We start from the raw sequence: 13,949 nt of genomic DNA, 5'->3' as shown, positions 1-13,949 counted from the left end.
CTATACAGAAGACTGTCAGCTAAGCTTCAGCTGCCAAGACTAATAAAACTATGATAGAAACAGTGGCATGCCGTCTACACCCCACCACACCCTGCCCCTCCTCCCTCCCCTTGGGCTTGTACCCCTAGCTGCCTTCCTTTTGCACGCCTCTGCTTAAGGGGCAGCACATACTGGGATAGTCGTAGCATAAATCAGATGGAAGATGTGCTTGTCATGGAGGAAATATGTCACTGGCAAGCTATGTTGGTGTCAACAATAACTTCTAGGTGTGGAACTTTGTGGTCTTCAGAGCATATTTTGAAAATTCACGAATGCACTCTCAAAGTATTAGATCGTGTTTCAGATACTCTTGCCAATGTATAAATAGGTAATGATTTTTTTTAACTCCACTGTAATTCTCAGTCCAGGCATCGTGTATCGTTTTGATTCCTACTAAGAATCGTGCTAGCATTTTAAACATTGTATGCACGGGAGCAACAGGGGGAGCACATGAGTTGCTTTCATTTCGCGATCATTCACTGTATTGTCCCTGGATAACACATTCCTGCGGAGGGAGCTTGTAGGAACGTTGGGTTGCTCGGTCAATGGCCAGGGTCAACGGCGGCGTGGTGTTTTCCGCAAATATGCCCGACTGTGAGGGCGGGCACAAGCCAGCGTGAGTAGGTTAAACGTTGAGTTTTATAAGGGCACCACGGGGTGACCAGCCCCTCCCCTCCCACCCAGCCCCTCCCCACCCTCCCCTCCCCACCCAGCCCCTCCCTCCCCACCCAGCCCCTCCCCACCCTCCCCTCTCCACCCAGCCACATCCCTCCCATTTTTGGATGCATGACAGACGGACACAATAATTCCCTGTGGGCTGGTGTAACCAGGAGGTTCCTACCAGTATCATGCATGTAGTACATGGTGAGCTTGTATGATCAATATGATGTCATGTTCTGTCGGGTTGGGTCCTGTATGCCTCGGGATAATTACTGTACACCGTATTATATAGAATTTTATGCAAAACATAAACATGTAAATGCCAAGTCATTGAGGCACAAGGTACTGTGTACCTTTAACAGTGATGTCACACCTAATGTTTACACATGTATTCTAAAAAATATGTTGGATGATGAGCAGGCAGGTTTCAGTTTTCTCTTCCTGTCGACTTAACGTCAAAGTCACAAGGCATTACTCGTGCTGCTGCACGTGAATACGTTTGCTCCCGTGCCTCTCTCTTGCACTGTTTACATGGCGGATGCAGAAAGGTTATAAATAGCCTTCGACCATCGCCCTACAACATATTGAGCATGTGACATTGCTCTTTCAATCCTCGTATCTTGTTACTGGTTTGGGACAGCTGATAAAAACTGCTGAGTCTACTTGGAAAACGATCATGTAGGCCTTCCTACATATGTATATATACACACAACGACGTGCTTATTAAGGCCAACAATAAAAAGGGGGAAGTATGGCAAGGAACATGCCCTTTGCCTTCCTGTTGCTGATTTTTTACACACTGCACAAAGTGCAAATTTTAGCCCAAGTTAACCTAAGAGATGCCCAGGACCTGTTCTGATACCACTCGCCACTAATGCGAGCTATGGCTTGGAATCAAACTCAAGTCTTTGGGTTCATAGAGCAATGCACTCACCACTGCACTACTACTCCTTTTATACCCTCCCATCTATCCTAAAATGTAAACTAAAATAGTATAAATTGTGAACGCCATGTAATTTGTGTACTTTATATTTATTTTGAGCACATTTGTTAATATGTTGAACACATCAACTTTTGAAATTTTCAAAACTTGATATATTTAAACTGATGGGTTTAATATGATATGGCCAAATGTGCCAGGAAGGGTAGTGCTCATAGCTATTGGTGCATTGTGTCTTCACTCTTCAGTCCTGCCGTCCTTAATCGACCGGTTTGGAGATGCAAAGGATCAGGTCAGGGAGGCAACTCAAGGTCTCCTCCTTAAAGTCATGGACGTTGCAGCACCACCGCAGGTAAGAGGCAATCTATTGCCAGGCACTACTCTCACAGCTGTACTGTGACATTGTGACCAAAATGAAATATTGAGGACTGAACCAAGTGTGCTTATCTCTCAACTCATTGTGCACCATTGTGTAGGATTTGTGGATAATAAATCAATAAATAAGCTCGAGGTTGGCTATTTATCTATCAACTTATGCACCTTCTAGACTAATGTTTTCCAGTAAAAAATATAAACAGGCAAGCCATGAATTGTTTTTGACTCTCTGATGATCATCTTATTCATGTTTACCCCTGTTGGCCTTCCTGAGTCAATGGTGGAAATTTCAGTAAACCTATAGCAGAGACCAGTATTACAACTACTGTTGATTTCCCATGAAAGGAATGAGTCTACTTTGTCTGGGAATTTAACTCATGACTCGTGATATATTGCATGCTGCTCCTACTTACTTAACTATATCAAAACTGTTATGTGACACAGATGTGTAAGTGAAAATATGAATGCATCAAGTTGCATTTAATTTGAAAAACATAAGTGACAGTTTTAACTTGTAAGGGTACTAGCATAATAATTAATATTTCTTTGCTAGCATAATAATATAATAATTGGGTGATGTCTGCTGTTATTTTTGTTCACAGTTTGTTTGGGAGCGGCTGTTGGGAGCGTTTAAGCATAAAAACTTTCGCACAAGAGAAGGAGTCTGCCTGTGCCTCAGCGCCACCATCAACAAGTAAGGTTATTGGCGTGAAATAATATAGGGATTTTATGTGAGATGTCCCTGGCACGAAGCTCAAAACACTGCTGAGTTGATTGTTTTTAATGGCTTTTTTACACCTAAGAACCTGACATGCCCTGCATCTATCATCATTAATTTATTTAAATATAGTGGTGCATCAGCACAAATCACAAAATCCCAACACATTAATCAATAGCAATCACTAAATAAATATATCACATGTGATATTGCGGGCAGTGTACCTTCTGACATTTTAGACAATGGCTTGTTCATAGTACATACAACATTTACATCATATTTCTTTGGATATTTAGGTAAAGCCACGTAGATAGAAAAATAATAAAATTAATAAAAATAATAACCATATCACGACATTTCGATCGCAACACAAGCAATCATCATCAGGTGAAAAATATAGCGGGAGAGCTGCTGAGGCAGGAAAGGATTTATGTCAGCAGCGCTGCTAAGGCAGGGAGTTATCAAGGTTTGAGATGGGTGTAGCCCAAGGGTCAGTGGGCGGGGCTAGAGATGAAATTTGCATGTAAATGTAAGATCGGGTAAATCTTGACAAACGAAGCTGTAGGGGTGGCCATTGTATTGTGAGAGATTAGCATGCCAATGTAAGAAATTTGCTTGCAAATGTAAGCTCGGAGAGAGCTCGGAAAGAGCCATCGCCACATGGAGGTGGAAAAGGATGGCAAGCCGCCATTTACTAACACAGCTAACGGTGGCTGTGTTAGTGAATGTAACTCAGAGAGTCGAAAATAACTGCTCACATAGGTAGGTAGGAAGGGAACAACACAGCCAGTTATGACCTAAGCTGGTTAATAACATCCTTCCAATGATTGCTCAGTTTGTACCCATTTTCTCGGTTGAAAGTGTGTCGGTTTTTAAATATCTGGATGGCTTCATGAACGAATCTTTGCTGATAGCCAGTGGGTTTGCAGAGTACCTTCGTCTTGGCAAAATAAATTTTGTGTGTGCACACAGCGTTAAAATAATGATCAGCCACGGCTGAGGTATTGGTCCTACCGTGTTTCAGATCTGCCTTATGTTCACGAACCCGGTCCGAGACATGTCGCTTGGTTTTCCCAATGTAACTGCTGCCGCAGATACAGCTTCGTTTGTAGACACCGGGGTATTGCATGTCAGGGATCACATCCTTCACAGATAGGATCAAATCACGAATTGTATGTACTGTGTTGAATCGTATCTGGATCTTGTGTTTGTTCATGACTTTGGAAATATTTTGGTGACCCCTGCTATGTATGGCAAGGTGATGGTTTTGATTGGGTCCTCAGATGGTTCTTTCCCAACGGTTGGGGTGATAGCTTTACGGATTGTGTTGTCTGTATATACATTCTTCTTGAGTGCTTGGTGTACGTGTTCCAGCTCACTGGCTAGGTGGTGATTGTCGGAAATACAACGAGCTCTATGGTATAGAGTTTTGATGAGGGAATTCTTCTGGGATGGATGGTGGTGGGAGTCAGGTTTTGATGGCTGGGTGTATGGAATTGATGTGGTTGAAGAAATGGTCCAGAGCTGGTAGGCCACATGGCCAGATGACGAACGTGTCATCTATGTACCTTTTCTACAAGGACGGACGTAGAGTGGATGCCTGGATGGCATTTGTCTCAAATTTCTCCATGAAAACATTGGCTACAACTTGAGATGAGGGAGAACCCATTGGGGTACCTTCAACTTGTTTGTAGAATGTTCCATTCCAGGTGAAGTAAGTGTTGGTGAGGCAGTGTATAACCAGGGCTGGTACATCAGCATTCAGTCCTTGTTGGACCAAATTTTCAATGATTGCCCATGGTGTCAGGCACAGGAACTTTGGTAAGCAAAGATACCACATCGAAACTGATAAGCAAATCACCTGGAGATAGTGAGATGTCCTTAATTGAAGATCTCAAGTGAGCTGAGTTAAGTACAGCTGAGATGATCTTCCCAGTGAATGGTTGCAAGGTCTCAGACAGAAATCTGGCCAGTTTGTAGTGGGCGAGCTAATGGTGGAGACGATAGGACGGAGTGGTGTACCTTCTTTATGGATTTTTGGTAAGCCATAAAATCTGGGTGGTCTAGCAGCAGAGGGTTTTAAGGAAAGCCACGATGTGGTATTAATGATGGCAGCTATGCCAATGATGGCAGCTATACCAAAATCAATAGCGATCCTACCAACCGCCTGGTTACGAAAACCAAAAATATCATCACTGATTCTCTACATCTTTAATCGAACCAACCATCTGTAATGGCACCTGTTGCTATGCCTAAACATTCCAGAACCTCTTGAACAATATATGTTGCATAGCAACGTTTCAGAGTGTATAAAATACATCACTAATAAGTCAGTGTTTTGTGTTGGCCTGGTATTTGGGAATATAAACACTGCGTTGCCATGGTTTTATTCTCAGATGTTGATTGTTTTATGTTTTTACTCATTGCAGGTTTGGTGCCCAGTGTCTGACCCTCAGCAAGATTGTACCTCACATCTGCATGTTACTGGGAGATGCTAATGGCTCAGTAAGTGTGCTATGCACATATGAAGGATGTAGGCTTTTGCATCAGACTTTAACTTATTACGTAGGTTTCCACAGCCATTCTTATTATTAGTCATTGATTGTTTGGTTTGGTCCCAATGATCTCCACTAATTTATGTCGTTCAGACCTTCATCCGACACAGCCAGACATTTATTGCCACGTTTACAAGTGCTTAACACGCCAATTGTTCTTGTGTGAGCTCACCGGTAAGTGAAATAACAATTCTCATAATCAAATTTAGCCATTTGATATGACGTGTCATTTCAAACTACGTCAAACATCATCAGGACAAGATACAGCAAGTCAGAATAATCCAGGAAACCAGCATAACTCTGTAACCTGACCCAAGGTCTTAAACAGAATAAAAATAGAATATATTAATTTGTAATGGCTAATATCTAGTTTAAATCTTATTGGTTGATCTTGTGAGGTTGTGACTTCTACTTGCGAGCCAGGTCAGGTTAAAAGGTTTGTCTGACTTCCTGAATTGTTATGCTGGCTCCCTGAAGCTTGTCCTGAGGATATTTGATTAAACGATAATTGGCATGTTTAATGCTTGTATACTTGACAATTAAATTGTTTGGCTGTGTTGAGTGGCGGAGGGTCTTATGATACAAATTTTGTCATATCATCACATGGCCTGATCCAAAAAAATATATGAATCATCAGCCTTTTTTGTTCAGAATTTGTAAAACTAAATGTGCAATAACACGAGAGATGTATGTGCAAACGTCTCAGTAACTGTAGATACCTAAGTAGTTATTGTTTACCCATGAAGCTCGGTTTTAACGTCATGTTGTAAATGATGATACAATGCAATTGTTTTATGTGGCCTTCGCAATTTTTCATTTTGCTTAGATTTCATTATCAGAATGTTCATCTCTTAAATTTTATTTTTTCATAGTCCACATATGAATTCATCATCATCAGTCACCAGCCATTGCTAGTTGAAGGCATTGCTCTGCTAGCTGTCTTGGGATTAATCCAATGTTTTATTAATCTGCGCCTCTTTGGATGATTCAGTTTTTATGATATTGAGTGAACGAGATGGGGCTAGCCCTATGTAAGAGACAAGGCTGGAGGTACTTGTGGGTAGTTATGCTTGCTATTTATTGGCGACTGCTCTCCCTTTGTTGTCCCATCTGCACATAGGTACGCGACGCAGCCACGCTGAGTCTGGTGCAGATCTACCGGCACGTTGGTGAGAAGGTGCGTTTGGACCTCAGTCGCAAGGGCCTTCCTCAGCAGCGGTGCGTATCACGTGCCATGTGGTGTATCGCGTGCATGGCATTCGCTGAAGCTGTATTAATGTGACAATGGGCGTGCTCCATCACGAGCATAAAAAACTGACTCGAGCCGACATTTATACGCTCGCATTCTGGCTCTGCTTCAAATTGACAAATTCACAATGAGCTTTCTTTAACATTTGTTACTTTTGCTAAGGGATGATTATTTAAATCGGCTGTTCTAAATAAGTAGAGTAAAATACTTTGAACATGTTTTTGCTTATGCTTACGCAAAGGTTTCTCGAAGCCTCGAGAAATCCTATTTAGTTTTTGGTTAATTTGGTTGATTTGACCTGTGTTTACATACAGTGTTAATTTCTGTTTTGAATATTGTTTGCATACATTCAACACAGCTGACACTCTGGGTGACTGGTACACTCCATTCTGGCTGGAAAAAATCCAGCATGGGGCCTGCCATCCCCGGTGTCTGGCTGCTTCGTACCGCTCATTGTGTGTGTGTGTATACTTGTGGCATGAGCGTACATGGGGCTGACATGAACAGGGTAGGACTTGCTGTAATTTTGTAATAGGTCACAGGAAACACTGACCTTCACCTGCCTGGTTTGTTTTGGGTATTCATTGTCAAAACATCTGGAAACATGTATTTAACTATCACTACTGATAAGTGTTTTACTATAATTGTTCATATTATTCGCATGTACCCTGTCTTTAATATACATAACCATAATAATCTGTATCCAGTATATATATTTTTTTATATGTAATTGTAATGGTATTTATGCATATAACCTGCATTTGCTTTACATTGTCTTCTGACCTTGCTATCTGGAAGGTTGCTGCCCAGAGATTTCACACTATGTCTGGTTCTAGTAAGAGCTGACCAATGCAGCATTTGTAAAAGTTGGTCCTCAATTCCAGGCACAGGCAACGCCCCACATATGATTAACTGTGGCCAGTTTGATGAACAACCAGCATTTGCCTATGCCAGCGGCATACAGTAGATTACACAGTCATGTTCATTCAGCCCACTTAAAATATGATTTCTTTCCACCCTGTTTGCAAGTGGAGCGTATGTATGCTCATGAAAGGAGCATGCGATATCACATGCTTCCAATAGCCATCTTTGCTCATGGGTGGAAACTGCATGGGCAAAACAGGGGATCAGTTATTCTTTTGAAAATTCTAACTTGTTCTCGACGGAGTTTTTTTTTATTCTGCATGAATCCAGATACTTGTATTCAGCCAAGTGCCCTTGAAATTATAACATAGTTCGGCTTAGAATTGATGGATTTGAAAGTATTTCTTATAATGTGGTTAACTATATTTAAATGGCCATGTTGCTGAAAGCCAAAGGCAAGATCCTGTTTTGGGTTGCTTGATAGAGACTATTGTACCAATTTCTTTGTATACACTGAAAGTAAAGCTCTGTTTTGATAACTAATCTGAAAAATAGTGAAGTTTTACCAAAGTGTTGCAAAATTATTTTAACTAGATAATGAATAGTGTCTTCATTAAATCCACAGTTATATTGACAGTGCTTTAACATTCCCATGTTATTGGTTTGTGGTCAGCCCTTCTTGTCCCTCACCTATCCATAATGCATGGCTGTAGAATAGTACGTGTTGCATGAATTATCCCCAGGAGGGTATTTTATTTGCTGTGTATACACTTGTCCACAATATATTTCCTCTAAATAGGAGACTAAAAACAGTTGCTTTGAGATGCCTTGCTTGCACACCAACAAACAGATTTAGTGTTTTTCTTTGTGTAAAGCTGTGGTTTTGTAATGTTGTCTATGTCATTTGATGGTAATAGGAAGTAAGTAATCTTTACCAATTAATTTTCACTTGGTCGAGGGGCCCGTCCAGTTGTATTATAGCTCAGAATCAAGTGAAATGTAAAATCCTGACAAAGCAAAAGGCAGGGCACTTGAGGTTGCTTTTCTCATCGCAGCACATTCTTACACAGCAGTTGGACTCACAGGACTTGGCATCACATGAACAGCTTCTTCCACGCAGTGCCGCAGGAGCTCATTAGTGGCAGGACAAACCTTGTAGTAGGAAGCAACACAATAGCACAGCACAGCAGTGAAAAATTGGAACCAGTTTACTGGGCAAATGCTGCTTTCATTGTGCTTGCTTAATGTGTTTATCTGCGTCACAGGACGCAGTGTGGTAGCCACTTAAAATGGTGGCATCCTATCGGAATAAGATTGTAATTAAAATCTATTTTTATCTTGGAGCTCTCGAGAATTGTGGGTTCCATGCATAGTGATGCTGAAGCTTTTAGAACATGGTGTTACGATGCCAATGTTTCTATATGCCCTTTGTGTGTCCTGAATGCCTCCTGTGTTGTCAGTAAGAGTACAGTTGTAAATTCGCATGACAGCTAGAGAGGTTTTGTAATTACTTCGCACTAACGTGCATTCACCATTGTCGACCCCGCGAACGGAGCTGTTGCCGAAATAATAGTGGCTTCGCGGGGAAAAAAATACGTGACAAAATGACGAGGCGTCCGGGCTGTGTCACAGGTGTGCTGGCGCATGTGTGCGCGTGTGTGCTTGTGACCGGCATTCCAAGTGGAAGGAGGACTGCGTGAGCCAGGGGCTGCGGGAAGGGGCACAGTCGAGGGAAGGGGTGGGGGCGTTGCGTCGCGCAGGCTTATGTTTTATTCATGAGGGAATCTTTTCTCGTGTCATCGCTGCAGCTCTCTGCGTAGGCTGCACGAGCCGAGCAACCGTTGTGTGTTTACCTTGATCTTGTGCAGCGTTCATTCGGACGACCCATTCATATTGTTGTTTTTGTTGTTATTGTGTATGTTCGTTGCAGGTTAGCTGCATTGTTTGACAAATTCGATGAGGTGCAGAAGTCTGGCAACATGATTGCTACAGCCACGGCAGGTGAGCACATTCGGTCTTCCTCTGCCCTCCCCCCACAGCTGTCTTGTGCCCCCCCCCCCAGGCTCGTTCTTTAAAAAAATCAGGCACTTGTAATTGTCTATGAATGTTTAATTGGTTGACAGATCCTCACAGCATTTGTAAAAGAGCATAGTTTCTCCTTACATTGTTATAATTATATTTTTGATTTAATTTATATGTCCATTGTATTTGAAAATGTAACGATTTATTAACATTAGCTTCATTCAGCTGCTGTACGGCACTGTGGTCGTTTGTTGCACATGGCGCCTCGTGTGTGGTTAGGGAGAATTTTGACGGCTAATTTCAAAATAGGCTATGCAGCCTGCAAGTTGCACCCGTTGTGTCCTCAAGCAAGCCTCATGAATATGCATGGCAGTGACATTTAGCAAGTGCACTGTGGCATTTTATGAAAGTATGATTTTTAATAACGCCTCTTCTATGAGGTCTGCCCTTGACAAATTGTATATTATTAGCTTTACTACCCGGCTTCGCCCGAGACTTGGATTCTTGTCTTGGATTAACACACGGCCTACGCGGAGGGTTGGGGGGGGGGGGCGTGATGTCAGCAGGCACACTGCGTAACGCTGCCGCATGCGGGTAACATCACAGATGTTACTTGACCGCTCAGTTGCCGTGCAAAATATATGCATTATTGCGCCCCCCCCCAAAATACAAAAGTATTTTTTTATACGTTTTGCATTGTGTACAGTCTGGAAACTACCCATATGCCAAATTTCAAGTTTGTTGCATGTCGGGAAGTACTCTAAACATTTCGAACAGACAAACATATTCACAAATGTCCCTTTCATATATATAGAGATATCCTTTTGAATTAACTGTTTCTTTAAATTCCATACTCATTTCAAAGCAAAGAGATGGCAGGGTGAAGTGTCAGAATGTGCTGCACTTTTTTTTACAAACTGTACCCAATGTGACAAAGTCATTCTGACAGTCCAGAGTTCATGACGTCATACGGCCTACTTTCCTTTTATACGGCACACACTCCATGCGTGTACATGAACCAAGCAGCTCATGTTGAGATTCGTGGTGAAATTACATTTTAACGTCTTCGGGAGTCTGCTATAAGCATTGAGCTTCATTGGTGTTGACGATGTGTGCGAGGTTTTCCACTCTGGCTTGAACAAACACAGTCGACACCTTAATGAAAATATTAATCATTGTGCAGTTATTGACAGTTACAGTGTAACGAGCAAACATTTTTAATAAATATCGATTTGATAAACGAGCGAGGTCTTGCAATACGAGTAGTACGTATACGCTTTGTCTGCCGAGCGTCACGTGATCACAACTGATATACGAGTGCTTTGGATTACAAACACGTTTCCAGAACGAATTATGCTCGCAATCCAAGGTTTTACTGTAATCGGGAACATAATTTAGCATGATCGCTGTAAACGGTGAATTCAGTCGATCATTCTAGTGTCACACTCATAACTGAGGGTTGATGCCCATGACAGATGCTTTTCATCTTTCATGATCTTCAGTGTCTTTCCCAGAGTCCCATGCAATATTCCACATTGTCCTACCAACAGAATCATCTTTGTCATATCTTCAACTGGCCATCTTAGGATATGGCCTGCATATAACATATGTCTTTTAATCAGATCCTGAAGCATTCTTTGTTAGAGGTTACAGTGTTTTTCCTTAGAATATACTTGTTTGTGCCATAAGTGTGAATTTCCAACACTGGATCTGCCAACAAAGGTGAACACTGCTTGTTTAAACATTTATTTTGCTCTTTATAACAGCGTTAGATTGGCTAACCCAAGTCTAATTAGAATAGTTGCAATCTGTACTCATCATCATCAGCCATGATTTCTACCCTGCTGGATGATGGACTCCCCAATTTGTCACCATCTCCCACCATCTTGTAAAGCAAATATCCATCTACAAGCTGATTTCTTTCATCCATTTTCATGGTGGATCTACTCTCAGCTTGTTCCATCCCCTGGCTGCCACTCCATAGTTTCAACCACCTGCCATCATCCCTTCTCGGGACGTGTCCTGCCCAATCCATTTACTTAACAGTCAAAATGACTCGAACTTGTGCATGCTCTCCAAATAATGTGTTCCTTTTCCTGTCTCTCGGTGTAATTTAAAGCGTGTACTTCCCCAGTACACATATGCATTTCAGAATTTCTATAATGCTACTAAATTTAAGAGGTTATGATTACATTTTCAATGCACCTTGATTTATGCACAAAATCTACAGCTTTAGCCAATTGGATCCCGCTCGAACTCGCTTTAATTAATAGAAAATCTGTTCATGTTACAGTTTTGCACCAGCTGTTCCATTTCCCAAATGGAGGAATATATTCACTATTTCTTGTAGGGAGCCCGCATGCACTTTGCTTTCAGAGTTTTTGTATTTTCGCTCTCAGATTGTGGGCCGAGGATTAGCAAAATGCGCTTTGGCGAATTCTGCTTTCCCTCTGTGGTGTAGTCCTCGCATTGTATTTCAATAGCTCTAGCTGAAGTCTTGTATGTCAAGTGGTCTTCAATAGCGCTGCACTTAATTCTCTCTATAGTTCAATATCTAGCGTGAGCTACATTTTTGTTAGTTGCAATCGCTTCGTGCAGTTTATTAAAAAAATGTGTGTGTGATGACCAGACCCCTCTCATCTGCCTGTAAACTTCCAAGACATTAATATTATCCACTCAACTTAATTAGGTTAAGTATGTGCATCAATGCTTTATTAATGGTGATATATAAGGTTTGTAGAAGTTATTCTTGACATGGAAGCCTCAAAATTGTGGAAAATAATGAACCACAAGTATAAAACTAAAACGTCAGAAATGTTGTAAATTAATTTTTAAACATATCAACTGGATGAGTCAGTTGGATATTTGTAACTTTTAAGTCCATGAGACATGTCTCGTTTGCAATAGAAGTCTGGGATATATGTAAAGCATAAATAAACATTTTTGAAAAATTAAGTTTAAAAAAAGACTAATTCACTTTGTAAACTCACATTCTTATAAAACAAAGTTGTTATCTTTTTTTTTTCACATTGATTCTGATCAATCAGTGCTACTCTGCATGAATTGTCTGCCCTGCAGCTCAGCTAAATCTGGCTTGCATTTCTTGAAAGGAAGTGACACCCAATAAAATTGTTTAACAGATTCACCGCGGTGAGCTGGGTTTGCATGCGGCACTACATGCTGCGGCAGGACAGGAGAGGGGGCCACAGGGTGGCCGGGGGAGGGATGTTGGTGGGAGGCTCTTATTCTGAAAGGCTGGCAGAATGGGGCTGAGGGATTGGATTTGTAGGGTGGATGTGCCCAGGCTGCGGTAGCCTAGGGCACAGAGAAAGCAGCAGTAGGCGGCTCTGTTTCATGCTCATCTCTCCTAGTGCTACCGGTGTTGCCACCGTTATTGTCAAAGCACCATCTCTTCATCAGCGCTTCCACAATGGCGATTGATCACGGTAAGACATTCTTTATTGATCAGTGTAAAAATATTGTTCGTGTTGGCTCATCAGTTATATTGTGTTGGAATTGGTTGCTATCCAGAATGAGCATGTCATGCTGAGAAGAAAAAAAACAAGCTGCATGATTGCCCGGAGATTTCTGCACTACAGCCTCGTGTTTGTAATGGGTAAAAACAACCGGAAATCGTCACAGTCCAAATGGTTTGAGATTTGTTATTTGGCATTACTGTTATGTTATGCTACCCTCGGTGATCTGCACAAGGGTATGAATAAGCATTTTCGAATATGGTATCTGTTTTTTTATGAGTGTCTTGACAAAGTATGTCAGTGTAACATCGAATCTCTCAGTGCAAAAATTCAAGAAAGGGTGAACAGCATTTTATTTGTGTTTCAAATGTCAGAATAAAGGAAACTAATACTTTATGCATATGTTTTCACTGATAGCAGTCCATAGCAGGATTTTGTAGCTTTAACAAACCATCCACTTAGGGTATTGACGGCACAATGATGTGTGCAGGGGCCGGTGGAATTAGGAATCCTATGAATATTCATATTCCCTTCGACTCTTTCCCTCTTGCTGTGATCATCAGGATCTCATCAATGCTCATCTGCTCATTTTGCTCAAAAAAATTTTTTTTGCCCATTGTGTTTTAACATGCAATGGGGAGTGCAGCTCAATATTGAGCTCATTTTGGCTGCAAAGTTCACCACATATGACTTGCCCTGTCACCCCATATCTTCCTCCCTCTGCCCCTCCCCCACAATGGCATGCCTCTGTTGGTTGGGGCTCCCTGTTGCCCAGGCGCTGTGAACGCACCGCTGTCATGGTTCATGTGTGTGCCGCCGCTGACTTTTCGGTGAAGTCTCTCCTTGGGGCATCAAGGCCGGCCCGGCCATGTTAAATGCCTTTGCACTATTGCAGCCAAATGTTAATCACATCCTACACGCGATGTTCGGTTGCACTTCAGGGCTCATGGCCTCAGTCAGCCGTCATGGAACGTGAGCTCTAAATCCTCCATCGCAATGTTCATCTGCCTTTTGAGTCTTGGATTGCCCCAGTGCTTCATCTGTAAGCTGC

The 13,949-nt window shown here is 41.9% G+C and overlaps 1 protein-coding gene across 17 annotated transcripts in view; it reads left to right on the top strand.

The window, feature by feature from the left end:
* The window catches only part of LOC144717543 (CLIP-associating protein 1-like), an 83,792-nt gene that overhangs the window by 8,178 nt on the left and 61,665 nt on the right, over positions 1-13,949 (top strand). For 16 of the 17 annotated variants that reach the window (XM_078593093.1, XM_078593047.1, XM_078593000.1 and 13 more), the window contains exons 4-8: positions 1,888-1,991; positions 2,617-2,708; positions 5,162-5,237; positions 6,408-6,505; positions 9,331-9,401. In XM_078593093.1, coding sequence (XP_078449219.1) covers positions 1,888-1,991; positions 2,617-2,708; positions 5,162-5,237; positions 6,408-6,505; positions 9,331-9,401 — 441 coding nt within the window. Of the gene's footprint in view, positions 1-1,887; positions 1,992-2,616; positions 2,709-5,161; positions 5,238-6,407; positions 6,506-9,330; positions 9,402-12,762; positions 12,869-13,949 lie in introns of those variants that run through there. The other variant, XM_078593065.1, reaches the window with a different exon arrangement.

Source organism: Lampetra planeri, chromosome 1 (assembly GCF_965212315.1).
Source record: "Lampetra planeri chromosome 1, kcLamPlan1.2.h2, whole genome shotgun sequence".
In the NCBI taxonomy this organism is placed as follows: domain Eukaryota; kingdom Metazoa; phylum Chordata; class Hyperoartia; order Petromyzontiformes; family Petromyzontidae; genus Lampetra; species Lampetra planeri.
The sequence above is the reverse complement of the archived record's forward strand: the minus strand, read 5'-3'. Positions and strand labels throughout refer to the sequence as shown.